The sequence below is a fragment of the Apus apus genome, chromosome 9 (assembly GCF_020740795.1).
Source record: "Apus apus isolate bApuApu2 chromosome 9, bApuApu2.pri.cur, whole genome shotgun sequence".
Classification (NCBI taxonomy): Eukaryota; Metazoa; Chordata; class Aves; order Apodiformes; family Apodidae; genus Apus; species Apus apus.
Window position 1 is genome coordinate 10,074,411 of NC_067290.1, and position 9,697 is coordinate 10,084,107.

The following is a 9,697-nucleotide window of genomic DNA, read 5'->3' on the forward strand; positions in this document are numbered from 1 at the left end:
CATACTCACAGGATCCCCTCGGGGTCCAGGGATGCCCTGGAAAAAAACAGCTCAGGAGGTGAATGTGTCCTTGCCAGCCAGGAGAGTGGGGATGGGATGGGGACTCCAGCCAAAACAGGGATGGACAGTCCCTACCCAGTACACTTGGCCTGGGATGCACAAGCTGGGGACAGCAGTGACTCTGCCAACTACAGAGACCACCCCAGCATAGGCAAAAAGGTAAGCAGAGGCTGGCTCAGGGCCAGGCAGGGCAGGCAGGGAGATGGGAAGCAGCAAGCCCAGGGAGACACCTCCACTCACTGGCTGGCCAGGTGATCCAGGGTTCCCGGGACGGCCAGGGCTTCCCGGTGTCCCAGCAGCTCCAGGGAATCCCTGCAGGACAGGGGAGCATCACACCAACACCCAGCACATCCTGGCACTGCTGGACTCCTCCAGTGCCCCAGGCAGTGCTGGTCCTGGAGCTGAGCACCCAGTAGAGCCCCATGGCAGAGCCGGGTGCAGCGGAGCCTTTCCCCCACGTCAAGCTGGGGTGAGAGGGGGCAGCATAGGACTGGACTGGGGCTCCCCAAAGGGATCCCCCTTCCAGCCTGGGTGAGGAGAAGGGGGGATGAGGGGCAGAGAGAGGCCCCAGTGTGGCTGGGCCCCTGTACCCAGGGACCCTGGGATGTGTAGGTGAGGGGACTGGAGATACTCACCCTGTCCCCCTTCTTGCCAGGCCGCTCAACAATCTCTCCTGGCAGACCCTGTGGCCCCGGGTGTCCCGGAGGGCCAGGCAGCCCATGGCGACCCTAGAGGGACAGTGGATAGAAGGGACTGGGTGGCAGGTAGTGGCCAAGGGACGTTCCCCATTTGCCCCTGCAACAAGACTAAACATTGTCGCTGCCCCACACCCACGGGCCAGCAAGACAAGGAGACATGGGGACAAAGAGAAAAAGGGACTACGTTGCTGCTCCCTGGGAGGGACTTGCCCCCCATCTGGACATTACCGGCTCCCCACGGGGTCCTGGCTGCCCTGTACGTCCTTGTGGTCCCTGCAGAGACAAAGCCAGATGTGAACATCCCCTGTGGGCTGACATCAGCAGGGTCTGGCAGGATGCAGCCCTGCACCAGAGCCACCATTTGTGGGGAACACACCAAAACACTCACCGTCTCACCACGGTCCCCCTTCTCACCCTTCAAAAGGACAGAGGGAATGGGTGAGAGGCTGTACCCCGAGCTCAGCTCCCCACTATGCTGCTGCCATTGGCAAGCCTGGGGGTCCCTGAGCCCTGGCAGCACAGCACAACATGGCATGGGGATGCTCACCTTGGGGCACTGCACAGTGCAGGGCTTCGGCTTTGGCTCTGGCTCTGGCTGGCAAGACAAGGTGAGGCCACGTGAACACAGGGGTAGGAGAAACCCCTGGCGCCCTATAGGGCTGATCCCCACTCCCCAGCGCCCAGGGAACCTGAGCCCTTACCCTGGTGGAGATGATGGTGCAGAGGTCGTCAGTGAGCTCTCCCTCCAGCTCAGCCAGGGTGCCACCACCGTGGTAGATGTACCGTGGGTCCTCACCAGTGACCACGCGCTGGAGCTGCTCCCGGTCTGCCCCCTCCAAGCCCACTGCCAGCACCCGGACTCCTGAGACAGGAGTACCCTCAGCACCCTGCAGGATGCAGCCCCCTCCCCACACAACCTGCTGGATTCCCATCCCTCCTCACCCCCAGCCTTGACATCCCTGGCTGCAGCAATGACATCATCCCCGGAGGGGCTGTCGGCCAGGACCACCAGCACCGCTGGCACGCTGGGCCGGCGTCCTGCACCAGGGCTCAGCAGGTAGGTCCTGGCGAAGGTGATGGCTGCCCCTGGGGAGGGAGAAGGAGAGGGAGGAGGGGGGCAGTCAGCAGGGTCCCACCAGCCGCTCTCCCAGCCCCCAGTGCAGCTCCTCACCGATGGCATTGCCGCTGGGCTCCTCGTAGCGCATGGTGCGGATCTGCTCCAGCACGGCGGGCAGGTCGCTGGAGCGGTTGAGGAGCAGCCAGGGCAGGCTGCGGTAGCTGTAAGTAGCCAGGGCCACCTGCCAGGGCACGGGGGAGCTGTAGGCACCACCACCCCCCTGTGTCCCCCAGACACCCCACTGTCACAGCAGAGCCTACCTGGGTGCCTTCAGGGCCGAGGCGCCCCAGGGCAGACACGGTGTTGGAGAGGAGGGTGCGGACAGCATCAGCGCCTGCGGAGCTGTCGCGGGTGCCGTGCACCAGGAAGACGATGTCACCGCGGGCATCCCTGCAGACTGTGGGCAGGGAAGGGGTTAAGTCGCTACTGGAGCGGAGATAAGCCCAGCCCAGCCCTGTAGAATCCCCATCATACCCGTGCGCTCGCTGACCGAGGTCTCTGCACCCGGCGTGCTCCCCAGGAGCGGGCGGAGGGTGAAGGTGTAGCGCTGGCCCAGGCGCAGCCCAGAGACCTGCAGGGAGCTGGCAGCACCGGGCACTGTCCGTCCCGTCTCCCCCCCAGCTGCCGCCCAGGGGACAGAGTCAGGGGGGGATAGCAAGCCCCTGGGGGGACACTGACTCCCATCCCAGAGCCACCTGTCCCAGTGCCACCTGCCCATCTCACCTGCAGGGGGACTCCAGGAAAGGACATAGCTGGAGACGCCAGGGACAGGGGTCCAGGTGAGCGTCACCGAGTCTCTCCGCACCTCTGTCACCCGCAAGCTGGTGACGCGGGCTTGGGCAGCTGCCAAGAAGGAGGAGGAAAGAGTGTCCTGGCCCCATGGGGCAGCCCTCACCCTGCTCCTGGCTCCCCACCCATCACCTTCCCCAGCCCAAGGGTGGGATAGCCCAGTCCCCATGTGCCCCAGTGGGCTCCAGCCCTGGCCCGGGAGTCCAATGTCCCCTTGGCCCCACACTGCCCCTTACCAGTGATGGCAGTGATGGTGGCTGGCTTGCTCTCCCGGCCACCAGCCAGGCTAGTGATGCTGATGTGGTAGCGCCGGCCCGGCTCCAGTCCAGCCAGGTCATAGGAGCTGACAGTGGCTGGGAGCTGCTGGCTGTGCTGGTGACCCCCTGTTGGGAGGAAAGAGGGGTGAGGGGGTGTGGGGTGGGGGCTAGCAGGGAAGCAGGGCTGCCAGTTGGCCATGCTCACCCTCAGCCAGGCGCCAGACCAGACGGTACCCGGTGCTGCCAGCTGCCGGCACCCAGGCCAGGCGCAGGTGGTGCTCTGAAGCCTCTGTCACCTGGAAGCTGCTGACTGGGGGCAGCAGGGCTGCCTCTGCTGTGGGGCAGAGGGACAGCGGTTAGGGGCAGGGGTTCCCAGCATCACCCTGGGGCACCACCCCCCACCCCGGCACTCACGAGTGGTGACAACAATAGAGACAGGGTTGCCTTCCCGGTTGCCAATGAGTGCTGTCACCTTCACGGTGTAGGAGGCGCCTCCCTCCAGGTCAGGGATGTCAAAGGAGCTGGTGTGGCCAGGAACCCGTTGGCTACTCTCTGTGCCTCCTGCCAAGGGCCACAGTGTCAGCCCCCATCCCGCTGCCCCTGCAGCCCATCCCTATCCCCTTCCCACAGTACCGTCCCTGCGGCTCCACACCACGCGGTAGGCAGTGGCTCCCGGCACGCCAACCCAGGTGATGCGGGCAACGTTGTTCCTGGATGCCTGCACCTCCAGCTGGGACACCATTCCCACCTGCTGTCCTGCTGTGACACCAATAGGGCCACTGTCACCTGGGTTCACTGCAAGCAGCACCAGCCAGCACTGGCAGGTGCGGGGACACCTCACCTATCCGCCCTGTGGCGGTGACGGGGCTGCCCTCGCGGCCATCCACAATGGCTGAGACACCGATGGTGTAGAGGATGCCAGCACGCAGCCCCTCGATGGTGAAGGCAGTGAGGTTGGCTGGGAGGACACGGGATTGTTCCTGACCTAGGAGAGATGGCCAGGATGGGAAGGGCTCTGGCACTACCACCACAGCCTCCTGTGGTCCCCACACTCACCATTGCTGCCTCGCCATGTCAGCAGGTACCTCCCGGCGCCTGGCAGCCCTCGCCAGGTGACCCGTAGCTGGCTGGGACCGGCCTCCGTCACCCGCAGCTCTGAGATGCTGCCTACCACTGGGTACTCTGCACCACCCACAGCACCGTGGAGTCACCAGAGGGGCCCCATGGCCACCCCAGCACCCCAAGGGCTTGTGGGAGGGATAGAGGACAAATGCACGCAAGGAAGGATAACAGAGTACCAGGAGCCCTGGAGCCAAATCCTGAGATGGACTTACTGAGGCGGAGAGTGAGCGTGGCAGCACCGCCCTCCCGGCCACCCACTAGTGCCGAGACACGCACCAGGTAGGTGATACCCTCCTGGAGGTCACCCAGCTCCAGCCACGTCTGCCTGGCCGGGACACGTCTTGTCCTCTCTGTACCATCTGCCAGGAGGGGGACAGCTGTGGACCCTTGGTGCCAGCTGGCCAGGGTCCCCCAGGTGCCACCCATTCCTGCAGGCTCACCCTGGTTGTTGCGCACCACCACTTTGTACTCAGTGGCACCAAGGACACCAGTCCAGACCAGCCGCACCTGCCTGCCCAACTCCTCAACAAACCGCAGGTCTGACACGGTGCCCACGGGCACATCCACACCTGCAAGGGGACGTGGTGAGGCACAGCTGGAGTGGCACAGCTGGAGCAGCACAGCTGGAGCCACACAGCCTGGACAGCACAGCCCCCATTCTCACGTTGGGCCATGGCCAGAGAGCTGCAGGTCAAGGGGGATGCCAGGGTGAGCAATGCCATGTGGGACTTGCCTCCATCTCCATGGCTTGGGAGGGTGCGGGACAACCCAGGGGACCCATAGCAAAACACTCACCTGTCTGGAAGGTGGTGACAGGGGTGGCCACCTCCCCACCATCGTAGAGAGTGTAGAGGGTGATGCGGTACTCGGTGCCCGGCTGCAGCCCTGTCAGCTGGTAGGTGTTGGCACTGCTGGGGAGTGACACTGTCCTGGGGGGCTCTGGTCCTGCAAGGAGCAGAAGGTCACCACCAGTTGCTGGCACAGGGAGTCTGTGGGGGACAAGGGGCACCCCAAGCCTACCTGTGGCTCTCTTCCACTCCAGGCGGTAGCCACGGGCATCACGAGTGCTGGTCCAGAGCACCTGGATGGACGTGGGGCCTAGGATGTTGGTCCGCAGTGTCTGCTCCACAGCTGCCTCTGCAAGAGGGATCCTGTGGGTCAGACTGCCCCACACTGCTCTGCCACCAGCATGTCCTTGGCCCCCACATACAGCACAGTGGGGAGAGCCAGAGGCCAGCAGTGGGACGGCACCACCCGTACCTGCCACCTACCCGTCCTTTGCCGGACAGTGGCCACGGGCCCCTCCAGCTGCTCAAAGAGCGGGGCCACCGTCACCACGTAGTCAGTGTTGGGCTGCAGCCCCCCCAGTGTGTGTGAAGTCCTCCCAGCATCCAGGTCCACCCTGTGCCTGTCCTGCCCTGTGAGAAGTGGTGCAGCAGGTCCTTGGAGGTCCAGGCAGCTGGTGCTACCATTCCCCTCCTGCCCCTCCTCCCTGGGGCCACTGGCAGAAGGGGTGCAAGCTCTGGGATGGGCACTTACCTGTGAGGGTTTCCCAGGAGAGCCGGTAGCCACTGGCACCACCGACAGGCTGCCAGGCCAGCAGCATGCTCTGTGCTGAGACGTTGTGGACAGCCAGGTGCTGCACACCCACAGGACGCCCTGCGGGTGAGAGGTACCCATTGCATTCCCCATGGGAAAGCAGGGCAGGGGACAGCAGGAAGTACCTTCATCTGCGAACCTGCCTGGTCTAGGGGGTGGGGTAAAGCCCCCTTGTCCCTGCTCACAGATGCTGAAACACACAGAGGTCACCGAGTGCAGCCTGTGCTCAGGCGGCTCCTTCAAAGCACCCCAGCCCCAGCAAACTGGAGCTCAGACACCTTCCTCTTAATGCCTTAAATACTTTCTTTGGGTTAAGGCTGCCTGGGGCAGCTGAAGGTATCAGTTTGCCAAAATCTGAGGCTTGAAAAGGTGTTGCCCCGGGGCCTCAGCCCAGAGACGCTTTTCACCACCCTCGTGGAAGTTGCGCTTTCCTCCCAGCAAGCGTGGTGCTAGGATTTATTAAAAAAACCCAAAACCTCTGCATTTTTTTAGTTGACATTTTTGTGTCACGTGGGGAAAGCTCCAGCGGAAACACTCCCAGTAGGCTTTGGAGGAGATGGGTGGGCACACAGCACTGCACCCCTTCCGGGAACACCTTTTGGGACTCAGAGCATCACCTTGTAGTTGTGCTCACCCCCGTCTCCAACCCCACCCCCCGAAGCAGCAACAGGCCAGGCAGTAGGGCATGGGGGGTTTCCCTGTGCTGAGATCCCATCCCGGTACCTGGCTGTGCCCAGGGCTGGGTGCAGTACTCACGTGTCCTGGCGGTGAGGGTGACAGGGACAGCAGGCTGCTGCTGCGTGTATAAGGGTCGGAGCATCACCGTGTACTCTGTGTCAGGGCGCAGGTTGCTGAGAGTGGCCGACTGAGCACTGGCCCCCAGGCTCTTCTCCTCCCCCTGGGCTGCTCCTGGGGAAGAAGCATGAGGTGGGAGCGGGCACGGCACACGCCAGACCCGGCAGGGAAGGGGTGTCCACAGGCCGGCATCCTGCCCCAGGGATGCCAGCTAGTGCCAGGGGTGGGAGAGGCTGGGAGAGGCTGGGATGGCAGCCAGGAAAGGGGCACCCACCGGAGAGCCCGGGGCCAGGGAGAGGCTGCCAGGTGCACGGCTCCAGCCTGGCGCCCAGCTGGGACAGGGGTCTGCCACCCGCCCCCCACATGCAACAACAGTAGGGGCACACACACACCTGCACTCCCAGCCCCAGGTGGGGGTGCACACCGACCCCCAGCTATTGTGTGCACCCAAGCACACCCCCAAGCCCTGAACACCAAAACCTCTGGGTGCAAGAGCACACATGCTGTCTCCACACACACGTGCCCCACAGCCTGCACGTGAGCGCTGGTCACTGCAAGTGAAGGCACCCATGCACACACTGTGGGGTTCTTGGAACAGACCCCTGCATCCCCCCATGCATGTACCCCACCAGGCATGCATGCCCATGCAAGGCCCTGCCACCACCAGCCCATAGGGCTGCACAAAGGCAGGGGACCCAGGCAGGACCATACCCTCACCTTTCACAGCGTAGCTGAGGCCATAGCCCTGGGGGGTCTCAGGTCCCGGCTGCCAGGCCAGCCGTAGGAAGGTTGGTCCAGCTTCCACCACACGGAAATCCAGCACGGAGCTGGTGCGGCTTTCTGGGGGTACACAGAGCCAGGGATGAGCCTGCTTCCCCATGGGCACCCAGTGCCTGCCCGTGTCCCCATCCCCATGGGCAGGGACACTCACGGGTGCGCGCTCGGCTGGACACAGACTCGCCGATGCTGTTGGCGTACTGGGCAGTGACAGTGACCAGGTACTCTGTCCCCGTGCGCAGCCCCCGCAGCACAGCGCTGGTCTCCCGTGGCCCCAGGCTTACCTAGGAAGGGACAGGGTCAACCTCTTGCTGTCTCAAGGCCACACGTGCAGCCACTGGGGACCCTCGGGGACCCCAGGCAGGCAGCAAGGAGCGCTCACCTCTTGCCTCTCTGCCACGACTGGCTGCCCCAGCCCCGTCAGCGGCACATGCTGCAGCCGGTAGCCAGTGACAGGGCCGCTGGCTGCCGTCCAGCGGATCCGCAGCTGGTTGAGGCCCTGCTCCAGGATCTCCAGGTTGGAAGGGCCAGCGTGGCTTGGCCCATCTGCAGGGGAGCACAGGAGCCGTCAGCTCCAGGGTGTGTGGGGCAGTAAGGAGAGCTTCCCAGGGCAGCAAAGCCACATGCTCAGTGGAACAGGATGGCCAGGGAGGGCGTTTTGGGGAGGAGAGGTGCGAATGGTACACCTGCACCCCACAAGGAGGAGGGTGGCGGCCCATACCCAGTGGGCGCAGGGTACCCCCGACGCTTGTGCACACCCTGCGTGTCATCAGTGGCACCAGTGTCCCCAGCAGCTTGAAGTCACCAACGTAGAAGAAGAAAGCATCGGTGGGCATTGAGGCCACACGAATCAGCTCCTTGTGGTCAGCGTTCTTGACTCCTGGCAGGGATGGAGATGATGGGTGAGGGCAGGGACCCTGAGCCCAGTGGGAGCACCGCTCGCCCAGACCCAAAGGCTTGCTCACCCACAGAGAAGATCTTGATGCCCTGACTCTTCAGCTTTGCTGCCGGCCCCTCAGCATCATCCTGGGACTTGCCATCCGTGATGAGGATGCAGATCTGTGTGAGGACAGGAGAGAGCTGTAAGAACCAGCCCAAGCCCTGCAGACCCGCTGCATCTCCCACTCAGGTGTCCCCAGGGCCACCACCCTGCACGTACCCGGGGGACCCCAGGTCGAAGTTGTGTGGGGCCAAAAAAGTTGTCAGCAATGTAACGGAAACCAGCACCGGTCCGAGTGTTGCCTCCCTTGTAGCTCAGCTGCTGGATGGCCCTCCGGACACTCATGCCGTCAGTGTACTGGGAGAAGGAGAACTCCACTCTGGGGGGAATGGGAGGACATGTCACCTTCCAGCCCTGCCACCCCACCACCCCGCAGGCCCTCTCCCCAGGGCTCACCGCGGCTCATCGCTGTACTGCGCCACGGCGAAGCGCACGGCCTTCTCACCCACTGCCTGCACGAAGGGCCCCACCAGCTCATCCATGAAGGTACGGATGGCACGGAAGTTGTTCCTGCCAATGCTGGACGAGCCGTCCACCAGGAAGGCGATGTCGGCCTCCAGCACGTCCTCACACACCGCTGTCAGGGTGCAATGGTGCTCAGAGCATGGACCGACAACAGATCCAGGTGCTGCTGGGCCCCCCTGCCCCCCAGCATGAGCACCCCGCGTTCAGCACCCACCTTGGCTCCTCTTCTGCGCCGTGGTGGCTTTGGGGCCCAGAAACACAGTGAGGGCAGCGAGGAGCAGCAGCCAGCTGCTCATCATGGGAGCCTAAGGGAGAGGATGCTGCTACCACTACCATTCCCAGAGGGACGGCAGGGTGTCAGCACCACTCCAGGCACCACTGCTGGCACCCCGCAGTGGGAGAGCCCCCATTTCGGGCCAGGGCAGGAGCAGGGCTGTGCCCAGCCATGTTACCACACATCCCCTATGCCAGAGGGTCCAGCAGCTCACTGAAAAGCACCGGGAGGGCAGCAGCTAACCTGTGTCTGGCCAGATGTCCACCACCGATTGGGTGCCCCACAGCAGGGCACATGCCAGCAGTAGTGCCACGGTCGCGTGTGTGTCCAGTGGCAGCTACTGCCTGGCCCTGCTCCAGCCCCCGCAGCTGAGCCGTGCCAGCTCTGCCCCGCGGTCCCGTTTGCTGCCTGGGGGAGCCGTGCGGGAGGCTGCCAGCCCCGGTGCAGGGTGTGTGCGGGCTCTGCCTTCACAAGCCCTTCCCGCTGCCTCCTGCCTGCTTGCTCCAAGCCTCGGCACCGGCTCACCCCGGCTGCTCCTGCTCACCGGACCCCCAGCAGGGGGTCCCCTGCTCCAGCAAGGGTACCGAAAACTGGAACCCAGGGTGGGCGACCCTGCCCTCTAGCCCCAAGCTAGGTGCGGGGGGGGCACCCGGCCAGGCACCACTGCGATGGCTACGCCGGGTCTCAACCCAAGCGCAGCCGAACCCAGGAGGTGGGACCCGGGCAGCCGCTGCAGAGGGCGGG

The 9,697-nt window shown here is 64.3% G+C and overlaps 1 protein-coding gene and 1 long non-coding RNA gene across 2 annotated transcripts in view; both read right to left on the minus strand.

Moving 5' to 3' along the window:
- COL7A1 (collagen type VII alpha 1 chain) overlaps nt 1-8,978 on the minus strand; it is a 28,696-nt gene extending 19,718 nt beyond the window's left edge. Inside the window, exons 1-30 of the mRNA XM_051627865.1 lie at nt 8,894-8,978; nt 8,611-8,791; nt 8,374-8,533; nt 8,180-8,273; nt 7,936-8,094; nt 7,597-7,760; nt 7,369-7,498; nt 7,155-7,277; nt 6,366-6,551; nt 5,583-5,702; nt 5,315-5,461; nt 5,064-5,180; nt 4,839-4,988; nt 4,484-4,612; nt 4,256-4,402; nt 3,978-4,103; nt 3,763-3,879; nt 3,555-3,677; nt 3,336-3,482; nt 3,127-3,255; nt 2,901-3,047; nt 2,599-2,718; nt 2,350-2,496; nt 2,136-2,272; nt 1,930-2,056; nt 1,701-1,844; nt 1,460-1,620; nt 1,306-1,353; nt 1,147-1,173; nt 696-788 (exon numbers count right to left, since the gene is read on the minus strand). Coding sequence (XP_051483825.1) covers nt 696-788; nt 1,147-1,173; nt 1,306-1,353; nt 1,460-1,620; nt 1,701-1,844; nt 1,930-2,056; nt 2,136-2,272; nt 2,350-2,496; nt 2,599-2,718; nt 2,901-3,047; nt 3,127-3,255; nt 3,336-3,482; nt 3,555-3,677; nt 3,763-3,879; nt 3,978-4,103; nt 4,256-4,402; nt 4,484-4,612; nt 4,839-4,988; nt 5,064-5,180; nt 5,315-5,461; nt 5,583-5,702; nt 6,366-6,551; nt 7,155-7,277; nt 7,369-7,498; nt 7,597-7,760; nt 7,936-8,094; nt 8,180-8,273; nt 8,374-8,533; nt 8,611-8,791; nt 8,894-8,978 — 3,885 coding nt within the window. The remainder of the gene's footprint in view (nt 1-695; nt 789-1,146; nt 1,174-1,305; nt 1,354-1,459; nt 1,621-1,700; nt 1,845-1,929; nt 2,057-2,135; nt 2,273-2,349; nt 2,497-2,598; nt 2,719-2,900; nt 3,048-3,126; nt 3,256-3,335; nt 3,483-3,554; nt 3,678-3,762; nt 3,880-3,977; nt 4,104-4,255; nt 4,403-4,483; nt 4,613-4,838; nt 4,989-5,063; nt 5,181-5,314; nt 5,462-5,582; nt 5,703-6,365; nt 6,552-7,154; nt 7,278-7,368; nt 7,499-7,596; nt 7,761-7,935; nt 8,095-8,179; nt 8,274-8,373; nt 8,534-8,610; nt 8,792-8,893) is intronic.
- LOC127388484 (uncharacterized) lies at nt 774-1,176 on the minus strand. The gene is made up of 3 exons (XR_007890386.1): nt 1,147-1,176; nt 987-1,031; nt 774-788 (listed from the first exon to the last, which is right to left on the minus strand). It is a non-coding gene; the product is annotated as an uncharacterized LOC127388484 (long non-coding RNA).
- Nucleotides 8,979-9,697: the final 719 nt, after the last annotated feature.